This window comes from Plutella xylostella, chromosome 28 (genome assembly GCF_932276165.1).
Source record: "Plutella xylostella chromosome 28, ilPluXylo3.1, whole genome shotgun sequence".
NCBI lineage: Eukaryota > Metazoa > Arthropoda > Insecta > Lepidoptera > Plutellidae > Plutella > Plutella xylostella.
In genome coordinates this window covers 933,693-957,625 of record NC_064008.1, presented here as the reverse complement: position 1 = coordinate 957,625, position 23,933 = coordinate 933,693, and the positions used below count along the sequence as shown (strand labels likewise).

The 23,933-nt window shown below is 39.5% G+C and overlaps 3 protein-coding genes across 3 annotated transcripts; 2 read left to right on the top strand and 1 right to left on the bottom strand.

Moving 5' to 3' along the window:
* Positions 1–78: 78 nt before the first annotated feature.
* On the bottom strand, positions 79–13,215 carry LOC125490858. Its single transcript, XM_048631237.1, has 4 exons — positions 13,102–13,215; positions 12,730–12,906; positions 12,379–12,444; positions 79–321 (listed from the first exon to the last, which is right to left on the bottom strand). Exons 1-4 carry the CDS (start codon positions 13,150–13,152, stop codon positions 79–81), a joined length of 537 nt encoding a protein of 178 aa, XP_048487194.1. The 5' UTR covers positions 13,153–13,215.
* Positions 13,216–14,230: 1,015 nt separating this feature from the next.
* LOC125490817 lies at positions 14,231–17,723 on the top strand. Its single transcript, XM_048631153.1, has 3 exons — positions 14,231–14,889; positions 16,189–16,439; positions 16,480–17,723. The coding sequence occupies exons 1-3, from the start codon at positions 14,231–14,233 to the stop codon at positions 17,721–17,723; spliced, it is 2,154 nt and encodes a 717-aa protein (XP_048487110.1).
* A 3,290-nt stretch (positions 17,724–21,013) lies between these two features.
* LOC125490919 lies at positions 21,014–23,860 on the top strand. Its single transcript, XM_048631425.1, has 3 exons — positions 21,014–21,158; positions 21,669–21,844; positions 23,301–23,860. Exons 1-3 carry the CDS (start codon positions 21,051–21,053, stop codon positions 23,818–23,820), a joined length of 804 nt encoding a protein of 267 aa, XP_048487382.1. The 5' UTR covers positions 21,014–21,050; the 3' UTR covers positions 23,821–23,860.
* Positions 23,861–23,933: the final 73 nt, after the last annotated feature.

The following is a 23,933-nucleotide window of genomic DNA, read 5'->3' as shown; positions in this document are numbered from 1 at the left end:
TTTGGAGTTTTAATGTTACTTTGAGGAAATTTTAACTTATATAGGAGTTTTGAATTATCGCATTTTTATTGACTAATCTTATCCATGCATTCTGTAAACGTATCCTTGCAATTTTAACTTCATATAGGGCTCGCGTTTAGGCTTTTCAGTCGGCCCAGAAGCATTCATTATCGCCCTTCTAGGATCAAAGTCGACCTCTCCCCCGCTTCTAGTGTCGACGTCGACCTCTTCCCCCCTTCTAGTGTGGAAGTCGGACACGATGAGTTGTCCCGGCAGCAGCGGTCCCCCGGACACCGTGTACATCTGCACTGGACCGCCATGCTGGAACAGTTCAAGTGGTATCAGTTCATCGGTTGGAGGACCCCAACACAAGCAAGCTTGTGCTGAGAGTTGTCAAGTAAGTGGGCAACCCGACTGTCAGATGTTTTCAAGCCGCCCGAAGGCCTCTGACTAGGTTTAACGACTGCTGCCAAAGCAGCAACCGGGACCCACGGCTTAACGTGCCGTCCGAAGCACGGAAGCGTCCAGAAAAGAACCACTTGAAATCAGTCACCCATCTATGGCTGACCGTGCCAGTTCGGCTGTCCAATTTCAAAACACAGTAAGCGCCAACTTTAAAAAAAAACGGGTCTTTGATTTATACATTATTTTAGGCGATTCCGCACATTCCTGCATTGTCAGAATATCAAAAAACGGCTTAGAAACGAAAATAAATTTTCTAAAAACCTAGTAACTCCACCCTGCGAAATCAAAAATGCCATTTTAAAACACAGTAAGAGCCACCAACCATTTTAAAACACAGTAAGTGAAAATGACTTTTATAGGTTTTAAAATTGTCAATGGCGCTTACTAGGTTTTGAAATGGTCAGCAAAGGTCAATTTTTGCCCGTTAATTTTAGTAAGTCACAAATGGCATACATTATTACACTTTTTTTCGAAAAAATATCAGATATTCCAGAACCTGTATCTTTGAACCAATGAGACCTAGAGAGGTGAATTAAAAGTAAAACATAAAGAAATTTTGTCTTCTTTATAAAAGCCATAGAGACCTTTCTCGTCAGAACCTTTCTGCTAGCCCTATTTTGCATAAACCAAAAAAAACTCAAACATTGTAAACTAATTTTAGCTCAAAATTTAGGAAATATTGTCTTATTTAAGGCAGCCATAAATAATGTTCGTGTCAGACATGCCTTCTTAATATGGCGATTTGGTTCATTTAGATAAAACTTAAAAATATGCCGGTATTTCAGCTATTACTTCGTAGTGCGGTCGTGTAAAAGTGCTGCAAAATTTGATTTATATTATGTGAAGGATCCAAAATATATAAAAAAATAAAAAAACATATAAATTATTACGTTATTATTGCAATTTCAATATACTTTACTTGTCTTAAATTACACAATAATGGCTCTTACTAGGTTATAAAATGGTCAGTGAGGGCGGTTTTAGGGTGAGAAAACCATTTAAAACCTAGTTAGTGTTTTCTTTTGTGCATTACAGCAACAATATTAGTCATATTTAAATGAAATAGTATTGTATGTAAAGCCTAGGTTCTGCCGGTTCTTTTAAGCTTACATTCGTTTAGATATGTATGTATCATAGTTTTACCAGGGCATTGAAATGAAGGGACAAAAAAGTTTTTTGGCTCTCCTGAACATTTTGTCTCTTGGCTGTTACTGTGTTTTGAAATTGGACAGCCGAGTTGTTGCTTCAACTCAGTTATCAGTTACGATCACTGAAGCCAGCTCGACTACGGACGCTACGGTGCCTAGTGGTATCAGTTATGCCACGGAAATAAAGAAATACTCAAGTAAGAAGTACAATGGCAATACTCTAGCTATTTTGCAGTATTCGTAGGCAGGTTGTTGCAAAAGCGGTGTAAGGAGAAAGGGGTGACCAAATTCAAAGTCAAAGTCAAAGTCAAATTTTTTTATTCATCGTACAAATATAAAATTTTCTGATGAACGTCAATTTTTACAAATTACTCTCCGTTCGGATAAGGGGGGGCTCTTTCTGTCTAAGGAGAAGAACGGAGGCAAGAAACTCCTGAGCCATCTTTTCAAAAAAAAGACTTAAAACTAGTTGGTATACAATAGGTACTTATAAGCTTAATAATGATTATTATAATAATATGAGCAGAGCTAACTACTTATCACAGCCATGCATTAACGTCCTCTAAGTAATCATCAATTTTATAATAAGCTTTTTTACAGAGTTTCTCTTTAATGTAACACTTAAACTTATTCTCTGGCATTTGAGCAACTTCTGTTGGAAGCTTATTATAAAATCTAATACAGTACCCTAAAAACGATTTATTAACTTTCGCCAGACGCATCGCTGGAAAAGCCAGCTTATGCTTGTTCCTAGTATTAATGTCATGATTACTGCCAATTGTATCAAAAGTTGAAATATTCTTTCGTACATACATTAAATTGGAAAAAATGAACTGACATGGAACTGTAAGGATGTTAATTTCTTTAAATAGTTCTCTCAATTAATCCCTGGAACCTAGTTTGTATATAGAGCGGATGGCTCTTTTCTGTAATACAAATATAGTTTCAATATCAGCGGCTCTACCCCAAAGCAAAATGCCATACGACAATAAGCTGTGGAAATAACTAAAGTAAACTAATCTGGCGGTTTCAACGTCGGTCAGTTGTCTAATTTTCCGTACAGCAAAAGCTGCGGAGCTCAACCTTCCAGCCAATTTGGCAATGTGAGGTCCCCACTGCAACTTTGAATCTATAGTCATACCAAGAAAGACAGTATCATTAACTAGGTCCAATTTATTCCCATCTAGAATAATGTTAGTATCGCATTGTCTAACATTCGGCAGTGTAAATTTAATACATTTCGTTTTCTTAGAATTCAATAAAAGATTATTTACGGTAAACCAATCGTGTATGTCAGATAGAATAGAATTAATTTCATAAAAATTATTTTCACTTCTTTTAACTTTAAAAAGCAAAGAAGTATCGTCAGCAAATAAAACTATATTAGTCAATTTTTCAACCATAAAAGGCAAGTCATTAATATAAATGAGGAATAAAAATGGTCCTAGAATAGATCCTTGAGGGACGCCTATCTTTACATGAGCCCCCTGTGATTTAGTATTGTTAATATCGACCCTTTTGTTCGGGAGTATCCGGGAGGTTTATTAATAAAAAAACGGGAGCTGACGATATGATAACTGTATTGCAATGAATAGAACCGCAAGTGAAGTGTTAGTACCTAATACAATTAAATCATCTAATTAGCCTATGTTAGTATGTGCTCGGTGCGTGAATTCAGGCGCTTCAACATATCCCCGGGCGTTGAAAGGATCGCTTTCAACAAGAAGAAGGTGCGACTGGCAGTGGACATATCCTACTGAAGGCCCGTCTGATGACCCCAGTGCTGGTCCTTATGTCAGCAACCCGAGCGATTCCATCAGAGCCCGGATGAACGGCGACGACTCTCCCCATTCTCCACTTCAGGGGGGGAAGGTTATCCTCCTTCACAACGACCAAGGTGTCCAGCTTCAGACCATCCTTGCATGAACGCCATTTTACACGCTGCTGCAGCTCCGAGACATACTCTTTGCTCCATCTTTTCCAAAAGTGTTGGCGAAGTTGCTCAATGCGTTTGAAGCGGGTCAAAAGAGGAGTGGAGTGATCCTGATAGTCTGGCTGCGGCAAGGAAGTCAGGGCACGTCCGATGAGCAGGTGTCCCGGCGTCAGTGGGGTGCAATCTGAAGGCTCTGATGATAGTGGAGTAAGCGGCCTGGAGTTCAAAATTGCTTCAATCTGGGTGAGGGTGGTGTTAAGCTCCTCGTAAGTTAGGTTACAATTTCCCAACACTCTCCGTAAATGATACTTGGTTGACTTGACACCCGCCTCCCAAAGACCACCGAAATGAGGCGTATAAGCCGGAATAAAATGGAAATTTATGTTGTCATTGGCCATATTTTCGCTCAAAAAATTGCAATTGCTTTTTAGGAAGGCGGAAATATCATTGCACGCACTAACAAACGACGTACCGTTGTCAGAGAATATATGGAGAGGCTTTCCCCTACGTGCAATGAACCTGCGCATTGCTAATAAATAGGTATTACATGTTAAATCACCTACCAACTCTAAATGAATTGCCTTGGTAGTGAAACAGACAAAGATGCAGATATACACCTTAACAAGCCTACACCCGCGACCTTGACGAGATGCACTCATGATGGGACCGGCGTAATCAACACCCACACTTTCAAAAGGAAAACCACCTGGAAGGAGACGCTGCTGAGGTAAGTTTCCCATCAAAGGAGTCACTACTTTACCCTTCATGCGTTGACATAATACACACTTGTGATAGCAGGCCTTCGCTAAGTTACGACCTCCTATTGGCCAATAAGTTTCCCTAATGCATGCCAGTAACAACTGTGGACCGGCATGCATCAACCTTTTGTGTTGATAGGTAAATAATAGTTGTGTAAACAAATGAGTGGACTGTAGTAATATAGGACGCCTTTTATCATACGAAAAATTTGAGTTATCAAGACGACCTCCAACACGCATGATGTGGTCATCGTCAATAAAAACGTTAAATTTAAGCAATGGACTTTTTTTAGGCAAACTCTCTTTATTTAATAGTAATTTATACTCAGGAAAAGAATCCTCTTGACATTTTGAAATTAATAGATTTGATGCTTTACGTAATTCTTCGTCTGTCAAATAGTCAGTCTCAGAAATTTGCTTCCTGCAATGTTTAATAAAACGCAAAGCATAAGCCACTGCACGGATAAGCCGTGAATGATTTGAAAAGCGGCTAAAGTTAACGAATGCTTTTCCTTCAGAAATAGTTGCATTCAAAGATACAGCAGCGTCAGGACGTGTCTCCGGTAAAGGGCCGACATGCTTGGGCTGAGAAGGCCACTCCGACAGATCATTCTTCAAGAATTCAGGACCAGACCACCACAACTTCAGACCAAGCAGGTTACCAATATCCACACCACGAGATATTGGGTCTGCTGGATTTAAATCTGTGGGAACGTGTCTCCACGTATGGTTACCAGCCTTTTCTAATATTTCAGCTACGCGGTTACGCACAAAGGGCTGAAGCTTACAAGGCAACATTCTTAACCATCCCAAGACAATTGTGGGGTCTGACCAAAAGAAGATCTGATCAATCTTGATCCGAAGTGAATCGACCACCTTCTCAAAAAGTCGCGCACCCATTAAAGCACCGCACAACTCCAAACGCGGTATTGTCGCTGGCTTAATCGGTGCTACACGACTTTTGGCTATCAATAATCGAACCGTGACATCTCCTGTACTATCAACGCTGCGAACATACGCGCATGCACCATATGCGCGCTCAGATGCATCTGAAAATATATGCAACTGCACAGTTTTATGTGCGTCACAAACCATGATTCGTGGACAGCGAACGGCATTTAAAAGGGATAAAGATTTGGTGATCTCATTCCATCGCTTCTTAATCTCCGAAGGCAACGGTTCATCCCATGAAAGCTTGTCCAACCATAAACCTTGCATGAGCATTTTCATGGTAATAATACATGGAGCTAAAAGACCCAAGGGGTCAAACACCTGAGCAATAACAGAAAGCAATTCACGTTTGGTATTGCCATCAGTTACCAATGAATTTAATGGAAAGCAGAGGTCATCTGAATCCGAATGCCAACCAAGACCTAACAACTTGTTCGGCTCTTGAGAACCAATGTTAAGATCAAGTGATGTCTCAGAAATCTCTGAAAGCAATTCGGGTTCATTTGACCTCCACTTTCTCAATGGCATACCTGCGGATGCTAGCACCGTGGTAACGCTTTCACGTATTGCCTTGGCTTCCTCCAAATCATCGCTGCCTGTGAGCAAGTCATCGACGTAGAAGTCATGCAATATGATTTCAGCTGTCTTCTTGTCGTTACATTCAAGGCCAAGTTGTTTAAGGCAGCGCGTAGCAAGGAACGGAGCACTGGCTGTACCATAGGTGACAGTATTCAATTTAAAGGCTGTGATGGGATGACTAGAATTATCACGCCAGACAATCTGCTGTAGATTTCTGTCATCAGGATGTACTTCTATGCATCTGTACATTTTCGCCACATCAGCTGATAAAATGTATTTATGCTGCCTGAAACGAAGTAAAATAGACAGCAAATCATCCTGGACTACCGGGCCAACCATCTGTAGATCATTAAATGAAATGCCTGAAGTTGTAGGACTGCTTGCGTTGAACACGACGCGTAGCTTTGTCGTGGAGCTGCTCTCACGTAACTCTCCGCGATGCGGAATAAAGTAGGCTCCAGCGCAGGAATGAGGTCCCTCACATTCAGACATATGGCCTAACAACTGATATTCAGTGAGAAAGTCGTGGTACATTTGACTTGTCTCAGGTTTACGCTTCAAACTACGTTCTAAAGAAAACAGACACTGTGTAGCTCTTTTAAGAGAGTCACCTAACAACTCAGGGTCGTTCTTAAGAGGTATCCGAACGCAGAATCGTCCATCAGGAAGACGAGACGTATTTTGAACAAAATGATCTTCGCATAACTTCTCCTCGGGCGAGTAATGTGATGACGATGACTTGGAATTAATTTCCTCTAGCTGCCAGAACCGCGTTAAGTCCTGTCTAATGTCATCCATCTCACCAGTAAAATGTGATTCAGTTTTAGCGAAGTTACATTTGATTTCGCTTGAAATCAAAGAGGCATAATTACTAGTGTTAGGACCTGAAACAATCCATCCTAACCTAGTTTCACAAAGAACAGGCCTACCAGTTCCTAACTTAATCCTTTGCGACCCTAACAAATCCCAAAAGAGATCAGCCCCGATTAAAATATCGACTTCGGCAGGCTTATAAAATGTAGGGTCAGCCAGACAAATATGAGAAGGCAGTTGTAAAGTAGATAGATCTAGCTCGCGGCCGGGGACATTACTCGTAATTGATGGCAAAACGAAACAATGAAGATCTGTAGAATAAGATTTATCTAAAGATTTTAAGTGTACACGACACCTTTTGCCTACGTGAGAAGTCAAGTTATTAATTCCCATAATTGACCTATCTATCTGAGCGACATCTAGATTTAGTCGTGTGTGCAACTCTTCGGTCATAAAGCTGGATGTGCTTCCGCTGTCTAAAACTGCGCGCGCGACGTGTTCGACATTGTTGCAATCAAGCAATATCACTAATGCGGTTGATAATAGCACATCTTGCTGTTGATGACCGATGTTTGCAGATAAAGCTACATTATTTATGCTGGCAGGTGCAGTGGCAGCAACAGACGTCGAAGGTTCAAATACAGACCGTTTTTCGGTCCTTTGACAGATGTTGTCAGTTGCCACTGCATTACTTACTTTTGGCTCTGAGACGTGGACGAGAGTGTTGTGCTTACGTTTACACAGTTTGCAACCTGGCTTCTTGCAGTGGTTCGCGTAGTGACCTATTTTAAAACAATTATAGCAGACCTTATAATTTGGCAGTGAGTTATACCTAGCCTCGTTACTTAGTGCAAGAAATTGTGTGCAATTAGATAAATTATGGTCACCATTGCATTTTGGGCAAACATTTTTAATTGAGTCTGTGTTGGAGTTATTGTTGTTGTTAGTGTGCTGTACGGAAACCATCGCCTTTAGTTTAGAACTCGATTTATGTGACGTCGAATTCAAGTTACGGGACATCTCTAAAGTCTCGATTAAGTCAGCCCTGCCACGCACAAATTGGATAAACAAATCAAACGTGATGGAGCTATTCTGGTCTAAACGTCCTTTACACTCCTCCCACTCACGGTAAGTTTTTTGATCCAATTTATGCGTAACAATATGGATTAAAAGTGTGTCCCATTGTTTAACTGGCTCACCTAATGATTCTAACGCTCGCAGGTTTTTGTTCAAGTTGTCTATCAAACGTTTCAAAACGACAGATGATTCCCTTGAGATCGGGTCAATATTAAATAATGCTGAAACGTGATTTTGTATCAGCAGCCGCTTGTTATCAAAACGCTCACATAGCACCTTCCAAGCTACAGCATAATTACTAGCCGAAAATTCAAATGATTGAATCACCACAGCAGCAGATCCTTCCAGAGAGGCACGTAGATAATGAAACTTGTTAATCTCGTCAATCTCATCATTAGTGTGAATTAGACTACTGAAGGTGTCATGAAACTCCAACCAGTTCTCGTACGATCCACTAAACTTTGGCAGTTGTATGGTAGGTAATTTAACAAGCCTATGATTGCTAGCTCGGGTAACATTCTCACTACAAGCATCATCGTTATTACTTTTATTATATTTAGTTAATAAATTCTTAGCTCTGGCCAACGCTTTGTAATAATGTGACTCGAACATAGATCGCTCATTTAACTGGGATTGCATGTCATCAGCTGCACATTCAAGTTGCAACTGCACCTCGTCATATTGCGCGTACAATGATTCCACCTTACCTATACGCAATTGCAATTCAGCAATATCGGAATTTTTTAAACTTTCTACCGTGTCTAGGTAACTAATAAACATAGTTAAACGGCCTTTGTAGCTGCTCCGTTTCTTAACTAGCTTCTCTTCGGTGGTCATTTTGGCAGACGAGAGTATCAACCTGGAATTGAGATAAAACAGCTGTTAACTTAAGTTTCATATAATGTTATTTAATAATTATATTCCCTTTTTTAATCTTTGTGTACTTATACTAAATTTTATTATGTAATAACTTTTATTTTGTCTTAATAACTTCTCGATATTATGTTGTAATGTAAATACTTTTATTACTGTAGCAAATTACCTGATGTTTAATTACTAATGTTCTAAACAGTAAATTGGAAATTAATTAATCAATACAGCCTGTACATATTTTAATGATTTGACAACAATATTTTAATATGTTTACGTAGATAACAAGTGTTGTATTGATATTATTATGGTGTAAATTACAGTTACGGTTGTAAATAAATAAGTCTGAAGTTTAAATTAACCTTGACCATGAGTGCATTGACATTGAATCTTTTGTTAATGAATTACCTCGCTAATCTCGCTGATAGGAATGTAACAATTAATGTAATATAGGTCAAACTGATGTAGCTAAGCTAACTATATTCTTATGAATACGATAATGAGACTATATTACTGCAAATTTATGTTATATTTGCTATTGTTAACTAACGATGCGATAGGTACAATTCTAACACGAAAGAAATTTAACAAAAGTTATATAATTCAACCAACCTTTTAAGTCCAGTGATTAACACTTATACTTATACCTTAAATGAGAGTGTTGGGTGATAATCACTCATAAGTCCAGACTTAACACCACGTAAATCCAAAATTTGTCCAACTTCCACGTTGCCGGTAACCTCCAATCAGTTGTTAATTTTAATTAACTCCGCTTTTAATTGATTGCACGTCACTTCTTCTTATATATATTATCCACGTAGAACAATGCAAATTTCACATCCGGCGATGATCTTGGACCATGTTCGGGAGTATCCGGGACGTTTATTAATAAAAAACGGGAGCTGACGATATGATAACTGTATTGCAAAGAATAGAACCGCAAGTGAAGTGTTAGTACCTAATACAATTAAATCATCTAATTAGCCTATTATAGTATGTGCTCGGTGCGTGAATTCAGGCGCTTCAACACCTTTGTTGCCTCTTGTCTAAATATGAAGCTATCAAATCTAAAGCCTTTCCTCCTATTCCATAGTATCTCAGTTTCGAAATTAAAGTCTGATGGTCTACACAATCAAACGCCTTCGACAGATCACAGAAGACTCCAATAGCATCGTGATGGTCTTCCCAGGCGTCAAATATGTGCTTAATTAACGCAGTACCGGCATCGGTTGTTGATTTGCCTTTTGTAAAACCATACTGCTGGCTATGAAACAATCGAGCTTCATTGAAATGCAAAAGCATCTGATTGAGTATGACCCTCTCAAATATTTTACTCAAAACTGGAAGAACCGAGACAGGTCTGAAATTTGCAGGGTCCTCCATATCCCCACTCTTGAACAGAGGTATAATTTTACTCAATTTCATAAGATCTGGGAACACACCTTCAGCGATACATTTATTAAAAATGTTAGCAATGAAAGAACAAATTTAACTGACATTCCCCACAAGTCTTCAGTTTTCTTCATATTTAAGGACTTAAATGTTTTTATAATAGTTAATGTATTAATATATCTGAATTTAAATTCCTTATCGGTTGAAGGTGCGTTCTCCTTCATCAGGGTTTCAGCTAATGTAGCTGAAGAATCTAGGTTGCAAGTAGTTTCTAAAGGAATGTTCGTAAAAAACTCTTCAAAGACTCTCGCCACCTCGTCATTTGATGTTATTATGTCATTGCCTACCTTTAAAGATAAATTAGTCTCGCGTGTTCGATTCTTCCCCGTTTCGTTATTTATAATATTCCAAATGGCCTTAGATTTGTTAGCCGAGTCTTTAATCTTGTTATTAATAAAAATTGTCTTCGCACAGTGACAGACACATTTGTACATTTTGCTATATTTCTTCACATAAGATTGAAAGTCAGGGCGGAGTATGAATGTTTTCATCTCATACAGATCATATAATGTCGCCCTGCTTTTGCGAATACCATCTGTAGCCCAGTCACAAAATTTAATTTTATTGTCTATCAAAACTTCCTTCGTTTTAAAATTACTCTCAAACTCATCAGCTATTATCTTAAATAAGTTAGTATACATCTCATTAGAATTGCAATCTACTTTAACCTTCGGAAGTTTTTCGTCTAGTTTCTTCAAGTAATTGTCAATTTTCTTTGTAGTAATCGGTCTGCATCTCACCTTAGTTTTATTTGTCTTGTCAGTGTTTACTAAGGTAATGGTCTGCCCACTGTGGTCTGACCTCAGACAATTTATCACACTACTGTCTTTAAACTCACAGTTACAGAATATGTTATCTAGACAAGTGGCAGACGCGGATGTAATTCTAGTTGGTTCCAGAAAGACATTAAAAAGATTAAATGATTTAAAAAGTAACAGTAATTTCGACCTATTAGGAGAGTCACTTAATAGGTCAACATTAAAGTCACCACACACTATTACTTCCTTTTTACTATTGGAAGCTAACCTTAGAACATCCTCCATGACAGTCTCAAAGGTAATGAAATCACCAGTAGGTGGCCTGTAGGTACATACTATTATATACTTGTTTAGCTCTGCACATGAAATTTCTATATGGTGTTTAACAGAAAGAGCAACTATGTCCTTTCGTTCTTTACATTTACAATTTTCTTTAAGAAATATAAGTGACCCGCCATGCTCGTTGCACTTTCTGTTAAAACAGCTTATAAGTTTGTAATTTTTCAATTGGAACATCATTTGATTCTCGTCTAACCAATGTTCTGTGATACATAAACAATCAATGTTAAATTTTTCCGAAAATAGTTCTATTTCTAACAATTTAGAAGAAAGACTCTGAATATTCTGATGTACCAATTTAAATTCATTCTTAAATGTCTTGTCCTTTAATAGTTTTGAGCCGAGAGAGCAGTGAACTGAATCAATCTTTATATCAACGCAAATCTACTGTACTATTATCAGTATTACTACTGACGGTGTCAATAGGGACACAAGTTTTCTTCGTTATAATGCTTATAACTGAGTTAATAAGATGAGCTACTTCTGTAGCTAGACGTCGTTTCTGATTTGAGGACAAAAATAAACTGGCCCAAGTCAATTTAAAATTATCTACGTACAAATTAGTATCAAAGAAATTGATACAGTCGGATTTACAACATGCATTGTACATTATTTTATTTAGGCTACATGTCATATAATTGCATTTGTCGGGCAGTGTGCATGAGTAAGGAAATGCACAAACAAATACATGTTTAGCAGGAAGGCCTTCTAATATAGCAAAACTTCTATGTATGTCAGACTTTGACACCCCTAAACTATTTCCCACCATAATAAATATAGTTGTTTTGTCAGTGTGTGACCTCTCTGAAATCAATTTAACTATTTGTCCGAATGTAAGTTCTGGGTAACAATAATTAACAACTTTTCCATTTACATGATTACCCAACATGTGCCCAAAATCCTTGCCAAGCCTATCGGAATATACAACTGTGCTGTAATCCTCGCTTGAACTGCTACTACTTGTAGTAAGCCTTGTCAAGGAAGTGGGTGCCATCTTAGGTAACTGCTTATTGCCTACTATTCTACTAGCTGCCTGAGCATAGGTGGTTTTCCTATGTAATTTCAGACCCAGGAACAGTTTTGAATAGTATAGAAATATAAGCGTTTTTTGATGTTCACGGAAATTTGGTTGTTCTTCTGACTTTAACTACAGCCTTCAAAGGAGCTACGGATATTACATAATATGATTTTCTTACAAACTGAAAATGTAATTTTGATGTTTAGCGATAACTCACCGGATTCGTGGGGGGATAAGGGGGGCGTTTTATTTTATTTTCCCGTAATCCTGCTGCTTGTGCCATCTGAAAACATTTTAGGTTTTTAGAACTAAGTACAATATATATTACCATACTACAATACAATATAAATATAATAGGTACTTATTATAATTTAATAAATCATTCTCAAAAAGCTCGCGACCTACCCTGTGAGTAAAAATGAATGTAGGTAATAGCGAAAACCGTGTGCGCTTGCGAGTCACCCCTGACTACCCTTTCGGGTATTACAGTTTTGAGAAATTGAGCATATCAATAATAAATAAATATGTGGGGAAATTATTATGTAAGGATGGAAAATGATAGTGTTACCCGTAAAAACATAGTTCCAAGGTTTTGCAGTTTTTTTTGCTGTTGTTCCTCAAGGTTCGCATTCAGGCCATCGTTGGATTGGATCGCGCCGTCATCGCCATCCACTGCATATGTAGAAACTCCGTCGCCACTGCTGATTCCTCTTTGTAATAGTTGATCAACGCTGTATAATGTATCCTGAAAAGATGAATTTGAACTACTTATACTATAATTTAAAATTCTGGTAGGTATCTGTTTTAATAAACTATGGCTACTTTGTATCCTCAAATTCCCACTAAAAACCTAGTATTACTTATATTATATATTATATTGTGTACAAATAAAGAATATTCTATATTTATCTATCTATGTATATTAAAAGAACTATTATACCTGAGCGGTTATAATAACAAATAGCCATGGCAGTAGCACAAGGACCTGCATTTTCAAAGACTACACTAAGAGTGGTACAGTAAAGTTTATCAAAAATTAATTGTTATTTTTATCGATAGACATTTATTAAGATAGTATTAATTGATTTTCTATATATACCTACTGCGCAGTAAGAATGATTGCTTCTTTTTTACCTAGTAGATAAGTAAGTACATATACATACAGTGAAACTATTAATTCATGAAATTAATGTTTGAGGAACTAAAATTTTCAGGAGCCTGGCACCATTAGAAAAGAAACATAAAAGTCATAACAATTGTTTATGGCAGTTGGCGGTTCGGTGTTTTTTCAATTTTCTTACTTAATTATTAGGATAATCTAGATAAAAACAACTATTTACTCCTGTTTGCAATTAGGAAGAAGAAGAAAAATATTCGTAGTCAAGCTAGGGAAGTTATTTATCGAGTTTATATACAATGTTTAGCGGAACATGAAGCTGGACACATTTTGTCGAATTTGGAGGATGTTTACGCTCGTGCAGCGTCTATGACGGGTATGTAACATTGTACAAATTGTAATAATTCATTTTTTATCAGTACCAACGCTTCATTTATCGATAAATCTAGGTTTAAGGGTCGGCAATAGGCAATCGAGGGTTGGCATTGTCATAGAATTATGTAGTAAATGATGCTCTACAGCCTTGAAAAAAATCACACCGGTAGTCGAAGAGTCTAGCTAGGTGCTGAATCATTCGAATTTAAGTAAAAGCTTATGGATAACTGTAAATTAAATTCAGAATATGACGAAAAACCAGTGTTGATGATCCTTTTTTGATTTATAAAAAGAAAGTACGGTGACAAGTAACATGACATTTGACATATAAAATAACAAACTTTGAGATCAATAATAAAAGCTATTGAAGGAAGATCATTTCTATTTATTGTGAGATATTTGACCAATTCTCTACATTTGTGGTCCAATCGAGTCCGGCATGGACCGACCACTACGCCGTAGTGCTAGATTAAACAAAAATGAAGTAAGTGCTGACCAAGAAAGTAGGCCTGACGACCAACAGCCGAGGGTGCCGTGCTCCGATCGATCATCGAGCGCGCGCTCCAGCGCCGCGACCATGCGCCGGCTGGCGGAGGCTCGGGCGGCTCGAGAGCTTGCCGAGCTGGAGGAGAGACGGCTGGAAACTGAACAACGGCACCTGGAAGAGCAACGACAGTTGGAGCAACGGCGCCTGGAAGAGCAACGACAGTTGGAGCAACGGCGCCTGGAGGCTGAGCGCGCAAGGATAGAGGCTGGACTAGAGGAGGAAAAGGCCCAAATAGAGGTCGAGGAGGTGGAGAAGGCCTCAAGTCGTGCCTCGCTTTCACGAGTGGAGAAGGCCTCAAGTCGTGCCTCGCTTTCACGAGTGGTACATTGGCTTAATCAAAATCACTCGCCCAAGCCTGAAGCGAATCGAAGTGACAAATTGCTAGGCCGCCTGTCAGCCAGAGACCTGCCTACGTTCTCTGGCGATGCACTCGAATGGCTGCGTTTCAAACACGCCTTCGAGTCGACGACTAGAATAGGCCAGTACTCGGAAGACGAAAACGTAGCCCGCCTACAGAGATGCCTGCGTGGAGAGGCGTGGGAGACGGTAGCGGCCCGCATCATCACCGTGTCCTCGGCCCAAGAGATCATGAAGACCCTCGAAATGCGCTTTGGAAGACCAGATCTTATAGTGCAGAAGATTATTGGAGAAATAAAGAAAATACCGAAGCTAAGTGGCTCTAGGACGGAGTTAGTGACGCTCGCGACTAAAGTTTCGAATTGTTTAGCTGCAATCACAGCGACCAACTGTTCAGATTATTTATACAGCCCGGATTTGGTAATGGAAATTGTAAATAAATTAACTGAGAACTTAGTTTATAGGTGGATAGATTATAGCGTTACCCGAGATGCCGCCCGCCGTCCGAAATTAGCCGCATTATCCGATTATTTGATGCGTGAGGCCGAACTAGTGTGTAGGGCTGGGGTAATGGAGCCGCAACTAAAAACTAAGACTTTTTCCTCAGGTTTTGGCCGTCATCCTGTGCTCGCGATGGTCGATGATTATTCCGATTCCGGTGCGACCAATGCGAATAATATGGCTTCGATCAATGCATTTTCCTTTCAGAAGCGCGGTGGGCAGACCGACACAACACGACCATACTGTCCCTTCTGCGAGAAAGATGGTCACGACTTGAACAGCTGTTCTCCATTTAGTGCTAGGTCTGTGGACGAGAGATGGGACTGGATTTGTAATAAGAAGCTGTGTTTCAAATGTTTCAGCCCCAAACATCGACGTGAGCGCTGCAGGTCCAGACGTCAATGTGCCACGTGTAGTCGTGGGCACCACACATTGCTTCATCGCGAAGACTGGCTAAATTGGACCAAAAGTAAGCAGTCTAATGGCGATAATGATAAAACGACTGAGACTACGGCCAACTTATGGACTAAACCCGAACAAGAGGGGCGGAGGTATGTAGGAGTCTTACCTGTCAATGTGGAGGGTCCTGCTGGTAGCGTCCGCACGTGTGTCATGATAGACGGGGGGTCTACCATAAGCTTGATAGACTCCCGCCTAGCTGAAAAAATTGGTGCAGAGGGTCCTCGCGTGAACCTTAATTTGCAGGGCGCTGTCGGCGAAACGAAAAGAGAGAACGATAGCCTTGCAGTTGCCGTGACGTTACACACTTCTACGGGTTCCTTTTATTTGCCGAAAATACGTACTGTAGACTCACTCCGCTTGCCCACACAAAAGGTCGATAGAAAATTAATAGAAAGTTGTCTACATTTACAGGATGTGCCGCTAGAGGAGTATGATGGCTATCCGGAGATTCTAATTGGCCAGGATTATTTACAGCTGATATTGATAAGAGAGAACCGAGAAGGACGAGCGAACGAGCCTGTTGCTTCGCGGACTAACCTAGGCTGGGTACTTCACGGATTCGTATCATCTAGTTGTAAGGTAAACAAAGAATTCACAAACCATCTCCATCACTCTGAAGCTGACGTCGAATTACATGAATTGGTTAATGATTATTTTCGTGTCGATAGCCTTGGTGTAAAACATGAGGAGAATGATAAGTTTTCAGGTCAACAGCGAGCTATGAGTATTCTCGACGCGAAGACCAGGAAGATCGGTGACAGATGGGAGACCGGGCTGCTGTGGAGATCGGATGACGTCGCTCTGCCGGAGAATAAAGGGAGCGCAGTGCAGCGACTGAAGGTGATAGAGAGGATGATGGACGTTGACCCCGCTTTCTCGATTGACTATTCGAAGCAGGTGGATAATTTACTGGAAAAACATTATGCAGAAGAAGTCCATGAAACTTTGGCCGGCCCGAGATTATGCAGAAGAAGTCCATGAAACTTTGGCCGGCCCGAGACTTTGGTACTTGCCACATTTCGGAGTACGCAATCCGTCTAAACCGGGAAAGCTTCGCCTAGTGCATGATGCGAGAGCAGAAACAAAAGGCATTTCTCTGAATACGGAGTTGCTAGCAGGCCCTGACCTTCTTAATTCATTAGTTGGTGTTTTGTTCCGTTTTCGAGAGAGGGCGGTAGCAGTTACGGGAGATATCAAAGAAATGTTTATGCGTGTCAAAATAAACGAAGAGGATCAGAAATCGCAACTATTTTTGTGGCGTGGGATGAATAGAGATCAACCTCCCCGTACGTACAAAATGACTTCGATGATTTTTGGCACGAAATCATCCCCGTGTACTGCTACGTACATTATTAGAAAGAATGCTGACCAATATGCTGAATCTCATCCGCGCGCCGTGATAGCTATTAAAAGAAGACACTATGTAGATGACTATTGTGATAGCGTGGACACAGTTGAAGAGATGAAGCAACTAGTAGCCGACGTCACTGCGATTCACCATGCTGGTGGATTCGAGATAAGAGGCTTCGTATCGAATAAACCTGAATGTCTTCCTGAGCCAACAGAGACGCCGTCGGTTAGCTTATTGCAAACGGAGAGCTCTCAGCGCACCTTGGGAATGATATGGAAGCCACAGAAAGATGCTCTTGGGTTCGACCTGAGTTTCAAGAAGTTGGAAGCAGACATTGTCGACGGATCACAAAAACCCACTAAACGTCAAATGCTTAAAGTCATAATGTCTGTTTTCGATCCTTTAGGTTTCCTTGGTCCACTGTTAATTCGAGGCAAAATTTTGCTGCAACAACTTTGGCGAAGCGGCGTGAAGTGGGACGAGTTAATAGGTGATACCTTTACACGAACCTGGAGTGAATTCCTGATAGATTTAAAGTCGTGTGAAGAGTTTATGGTACCTCGTTGTTATGGTTTCAGTGCTTTCGATCAGTTTCAACTGCACGTTTTTGTGGATGCCTCAGAACAAGCATTTTCGGCAGTAGCTTACTTGCGTAGACACAACGGTGAGGTAGCCTTTGCAGCTGGAAAATGTAGAGTCACGCCATTGAAATTGATTACCATACCTCGTCTAGAGCTTCAAGCGGCTCTCATGGGTGCTCGACTAGGCGCCACTGTTCAAAGGGAGCATGACCTGAATATTGTGGATCGTTTTTTTTGGACAGATTCCGTTTTGGAAGCGATGGCTGCGTGAGTATTTGCCCACATTGGTTCCTCGAGCGTCTCGAGTACAGGATTGTTTGTTAGTCGAGGGGTCTTTGGTTTTGGTGGCGGATCTATCTCTACCTAGGAATGTTTGGCTTTGAGGAGTGGTTGTTAAAGTTTACCCTGGGCCCGACGGTTTATGTAGAGTAGCGGACATTCGGACGTCGGGCGGCATATTGCGGCGACCACTAACTAAATTAATAGTGTTAGGTAGCTCTGAATGAATTTATTTTGTACCTTTAATTTTATTTTGTATCTTTTTAAATTTATGTATTTTTTTTGGCCGGGAGAATGTTGATGATCCTTTTTTGATTTATAAAAAGAAAGTACGGTGACAAGTAACATGACATTTGACATATAAAATAACAAACTTTGAGATCAATAATAAAAGCTATTGAAGGAAGATCATTTCTATTTATTGTGAGATATTTGACCAATTCTCTACAACCAGTAAATGACACTCCCGTATTGTAACAACTGTGTCGTAATCATAAAGAATTTTCATATGATTTTTATCATATTATAAAGTTAAAGGCTTGGAATAGGCGCTAAATACCTTGTTTTTTAATAATCACACACTTATTTTGTGTAAATTAATCCCAAACTTGAGCAATTTTTTTCCCTCAAATCTTCATACAAATATTTATGGCGGTTTTCTGTGTTATAAAATCATAAACACAAGTGACGTTTGACTCAGTTGGCCGCTGGCCTCCAAAGAAGGGTCACGTCGGTTTAGGCAGCACTGACAGCTCGCGATCTTATCGTGTACAGATACAAAATCACTGCACATGGGTTGTCATTGCACTTTTTCAACTTTTATGACACCAACATAATTTGATTTGAAATTGAGGAAGCATAATTCTTCCAGTATATTCAATACATTAAATTAAATTAGATAGTGTGCAATATTCTCGTGACATTACAGTCTCGTAAAGGTCTGATGAGGAGCAGGAATATAGCGAATGGATCTAAGTGATGACAATACGCACGAACATTAGGTTAGGGATCAAAAATACAGTCTCTTGGTGCTGGTTGAGGTATGGTCTCGTGAGGATCTGATGAGGGCAGTAACACGGTGGTGGCTCAATTTTATTTCAAAGATGTTAATAGCTAAAAGCATCGAGTTTGGGCTATTAAGTATGTTTTTCAGAGAGAGAGAAAGAGATTTTATTTTTCCTCTGGATGTGTTAGGTTTACTGGGTTTACTAAGTTCATTCTGTTAATGGCATGAAGTTGTTATGTGTTCATAAGTAATAATTATTTATTAACAAAATGCTGTTGGTTCTCCACGAAAATGTAAAAATAAAAATAAATTCGTAACGTAAAATTGTCAATGACGGAATTTCTTCTATAGACAGTAGCCACAAAAAAAACAAACGATAGATGGCGTGATTTGAAGATAAAGATACATTTATTCGACACATAGACAGCAACAACAAAAAAAATACAGATTTAAAGAAAACAAACACATACTTATACAAAACATCAAAGAAAAAAAAGGATACACATCAAAATAACTGGAAAAAATATAAGCCCCAATTTACTTGTGTGGGACAGGGAGTACCATAATATTTTTTTTGGGTTACTCCCCATCTATGCGAAATATCAGCTTCATATCTTTACCCGTTTCTGAGAAAAAGGGCGGTGACAAGCGGACAACAAAGAGATCCTATAACGGTTGCTTTTTTTTTTTTGACGTTCGAAACCCTAAAATTAAATAAAAATATTATGCTGCTACCAAAAAATGTACTTACAGGTATTGAAAAAGCGGTATATAGTACTAAACAAATTATAAACAAACAAAAAACCCGACTGCACGCTAAAAATATGAAAACAAGTCCCAATGTTAATGGAAAGTATCGTAGGCGGGGACCAGCAGAGGGTTCACCATTTAGCTGAATGTTACTTAGAAAACGGCCTTGAGTGGCGGTCAAGTTGGTCCCCGCCTGCGATACTTTCCATTAACATTGGGACTTGTTTTCATGTTTTTAGCGTACAGTCGGGTTTTTCGTTTGTTTATAATGGTATTTTTTTATTTGTAACTTTTTAGTTATTTTTATTTTATGAAATTTTACGTCAGTAGTTCATGATCATTTTTAATTTCAATAATTTTGGTGTTGTTATTTAAATACCTTCAATATGCATATTTTTATAATGTGAAAATCAAGCCCTTTCATTTGATACCTTACACGGCAAAGTTGAATTATTATTTTTTCGATTATCACGTTATGTCCTCTAGAGGGCGCTATGTTCATTTTAATGGAACGTCACATAGCTTATAACCATCGCGCCATCAATACACTTCTAACAATACCTCATACATCAAAATCTATCAAGCCGTTTAGGCTACAGGAGGGAACAAAGAAACAGACAAACATACATACATACAATCAAAAAACATTACCCTCCTCTTTCGGCAGTCCGGTAAAAAGGATTAAGACAGGGGGTCATTCTGAACTTTTGCCCTACGAGTTTTGGAAATTAACTTTGTTGGACATGTGACTTTTTACCATGGAAAACGAATATTTTTTTTCGCGAATTTGCAAATCTCGTAGAACAAAAGTTGTTCAGAATGACCCCTTGAGTCATCCCCGTTTGGCTTAGTATAGCCCTTTTGCGACACTATGTATTTACTTTGCTTTGTCGTCGGGGTTCAGTTGGCTGGAGAATGCCCGAAACTTATTATCTACACTTTAATACTTGTAGTTACCTTTCTACAAGTAAATACCACATTTGTTTGAGAAAGCTAATCGGGTTCCGAGTTTAGAGTAAAAGTGGCACCCCTGTTAATTTCTACTCTTTCCAGGTGCCTACCAGTGTAAGTAAGAATTATACTTACTTACCCTAAAATCACCCAAAATGTACTTGAACATAATTGTCAATAAAGTTGGCGAGTAAAAGTTTATCGACCCACTGTGCAAACTTACATGTGTGCGTGTCACTGCGTGTGCTGTGTGAAGAGCATTGAAAACTCAAAATTGGCGCGGCACGTCACCCTGTACGGGCCCTTAAAGCCCAAGTCGAACATTGTTTACATATCGCTGGTTGTAGGTTTGGGCTGGTTTAAGTTGAGTCAAACCATAACATTTTGATACTTGAAATTATATTTTTTGTTTACTTACTAAATTCCCATTCTGTAACTCTGTATTTCTTAACTTAAGGATAGTTTCAAATAAGCATTTTTTATTTTATTTTATAGGAGTATCGGATAGTACCGTCTGGCATATTTCAAAAGAGGGCTTTATGTCTACTTCCATGCTTTGAATAAAATAACATTCTGTTTTATTCCCCTCTTCTCCCCCCAGTGGCAGTGGCGATGACGTCAGAGCCGGACTCGTGTTCGGAAGAAGAGCCGGACAGCGAGATGCTCAGCGACGACCCGAGTTTCCAGGACAGTGATGACGAGAGACAGATGCGGGCACAGGTGAGGAACTACCATTGTGGCTGGATTTACTGGCCAAGTGTTCTAGTGTCAAAGTCGACCTCTTCTTGCCTTCTAGTTTAAACATTAGCCTCTCCCCCATCCATGTGTTGAAGTCGACCATTCCCTCCCTCTTAGTGTCGATGTCGACCGCTCCCCACATTCTAGTGTCGACGTCCAAAGACAACGTAGTGACGTTTTGTGGAGATTGAGGCAATAGTTGTGGGAATGGTGAGGGAAGATCTTGCAGCCCAAGATCCAGACCCATATTTCATTTCATAAGAATGTTGAAAAGAAGAAGGGTGTCAGCTGCCTGCATACCAAATTTCATAAAAATTTCCCCAGCCGTTTTCCCATGAAAGAGTACCAAACATCTATACTCAAAAACTTTCGCGTTTAGGCTCTAGACAGACGGACCGCATTTCAACTGCAATCAAACACTCAGTTGACACGACTCGTCCTTCATATTAGTACGATATGGAAGATCTTCAACTAATCCTTTCCCGTCCCCAGTCGGACCTACCCCCCGGCCTGCCTCTCCGAGCGCCCCGCAAGTTGTTCTCCAACTGCCGCGAGCGCTGGCGCCAGCAGAACGTGAGTGGAGCCTTCGCCGAGCTGCGGAGACTCGTGCCCACGCACCCGCCCGACAAGAAGCTGTCTAAGAGCGAGATATTGAGGGTCGCCATCAGGTACGAGTACCATAGATAGAATAGAATATGACTTTATTGAACACTAGCTGTTCCCGCGAGGGTCTATACCATATGTATACCAAATTTCATTCAAATCCGTTCAGTAGTTTTGGCGTGAAAGAGTAACAGACAGATAGACAGACAGACAGACACAGTTATTTTCGCATTTATAATATTAATATACTAGCTGTTCCCGCGCGTTTCGCTTCGCCTTAAAAGTTTTCCTGTGGGAATTCGGGGATAAAAAGTAGCCTATGTTCTTTCCCAGGGTCTTGACCGTATGTATACCAAATTTCATTCAAATCTGTTCAGTAGTTTTGGCGTGAAAGAGTAACAGACAGACAGACACAGTTACTTTCGCATTTATAATATTAGTTTGGATTTGGATAACATAGGTCAGACATACAAAAAGATAGTTGTCGACTACAACAGGTAAGTAAACTCTGGAGTTTTGTGACGCTGTTGCTCTCCTTTCTAAGACCAATGTTGGTAACAAACACAAAGACTAGTCATTAGAAATTTGAGGAAACTACCTCAGTATCTTGTTCAGAGAGGCAGGTATATTTATAAACAAAAGCTAAGAGTGGATATTGAATAGAAACCCGAAATCTCAGGCAATCGCAGGAAGATACAATTAAATTAATTTAACCTAACCTAACTTTTTGTGGCTATGTGAATGAGAACGGCATGTGAATGTGAATGAGAAGGGCATTCCACGGGTAGTGGGAAAATGAGATATTTTTTTATTAATCTAATCAAGATTATTTTATTGTTAATTCAATATTAGATATACATATTTACATGTTCTGTTATTTTTTTTTCTGAAAAAAGCAGGAAAGTATTTTTTTGCATACGTTTCATACGTTGTCTTTTTGTTCTGAACATGTGGTACGATTTTTTGGGTCATGTTCATGTCCCACCAGTCACAATTTATTTGGTCTATATTTCTTGCAGAAACAAAGCTTGCTCATAGTTTATAGTTCACGTCTTAATATATTTAATAGCACATTCAAATACATTTTGCTATGTTAAGTATTTGGACTAAAATCTCGTTTGACGGAGCAGAGGTCGGGGCTGAGGTATTTTTGGCTGTCCCACCAGTCACACTCCTTAAACCGTTAATATACCACCAATAAATGTACATGGGTTATTAATTTGGTAATCATTACATTACTTGGTTCATTATCTACTATACAGTATATATTTAATCATATTATTTGATTAAAATAAAAAGTTACAGGTCTAAACAATAGCAATTCTGGAGTAAACAGTCCCACCAGTCACTATGGAATGCCCCAACTGTGTCTGACACAGGGTTATAGCTCTTCTTTTCAGACTTCTCTTACAACTATTATAGGTTTTTATCTATGTCCACCCCAACGACTGTCACATCTTTTTTGGCAGACATAATCTTCCCTTTGCCCATATATGTTCATTATGTATATTCTTATTACAGATACATCGGTCTTCTATGCGAGGTGCTCGAGTGGCAGAAAGCGCATTCCATCTCCACTAACAAAGAGAACAACTCCTTAGCAATCAAATGCGAATCACCTCTTAGCCCATCGCAGAACCTACGCAGGAAGTACAAACGACCTTATTGCAATGATGATGAAGGTCCAAAACCGAAAATCTTTCTCGAAGGCGCTAACGACTTTCCGAAATTCGGCAACGAGGAAAATGAAGATGGTTCGCTCTTCAGACGCTACCAAAGTCGAGTGGTCCAAAACAAAATGGAGCACTATAGGTTCCTCAGAAGCTCTTACTATTTCCCTAGATGGCGCCATCCCCTCCCGTTAAGGAACTTGACAACTGACAGGAATGGAAACAACTTGCTCATGATCGCTCCAGCGCAAAATGGGACGAGCAAACCAGATAATGGGGTTGTGAAGTATTGCAACGGAACTGCAGATGTTGATAAGTCTCTAGATAAAGACAAGGGTGACAATAAGGATGGGATGAACAAAATGATGTAGTTTAAGTCAATATTTTTTGCAATACTATAATTAATTAACCGTGTTTACCGACATATCATTTAGAAGTGTTTATTTATTTATTGTACCGATATTTTGTTATTAAAACGTAGCTA

What these genes read in the sequence shown, in the direction of transcription:
- LOC125490858 (XM_048631237.1), bottom strand. Translation starts at nt 13,152, where the DNA reads ATGCAGGTCCTTGTGCTACTGCCATGGCTATTTGTTATTATAACCGCT. An exon ending in TTGGAACTATGTTTTTACGG is followed by an intron (nt 12,445 to 12,729) that starts GTAACACTATCA and finishes AAATGTTTTCAG; the next exon opens with ATGGCACAAGCAGCAGGATT. An exon ending in CTTATCCCCCCACGAATCCG is followed by an intron (nt 322 to 12,378) that starts GTGAGTTATCGC and finishes GAACTGTTCCAG; the next exon opens with CATGGCGGTCCAGTGCAGAT.
- LOC125490817 (XM_048631153.1), top strand. Translation starts at nt 14,231, where the DNA reads ATGCGCCGGCTGGCGGAGGCTCGGGCGGCTCGAGAGCTTGCCGAGCTG. An exon ending in CTAAGTGGCTCTAGGACGGA is followed by an intron (nt 14,890 to 16,188) that starts GTTAGTGACGCT and finishes TCGTGTCGATAG; the next exon opens with CCTTGGTGTAAAACATGAGG. An exon ending in GGATAATTTACTGGAAAAAC is followed by an intron (nt 16,440 to 16,479) that starts ATTATGCAGAAG and finishes GGCCGGCCCGAG; the next exon opens with ATTATGCAGAAGAAGTCCAT.
- LOC125490919 (XM_048631425.1), top strand. Translation starts at nt 21,051, where the DNA reads ATGACGTCAGAGCCGGACTCGTGTTCGGAAGAAGAGCCGGACAGCGAG. An exon ending in AGAGACAGATGCGGGCACAG is followed by an intron (nt 21,159 to 21,668) that starts GTGAGGAACTAC and finishes TCCCGTCCCCAG; the next exon opens with TCGGACCTACCCCCCGGCCT. An exon ending in ATATTGAGGGTCGCCATCAG is followed by an intron (nt 21,845 to 23,300) that starts GTACGAGTACCA and finishes TTCTTATTACAG; the next exon opens with ATACATCGGTCTTCTATGCG.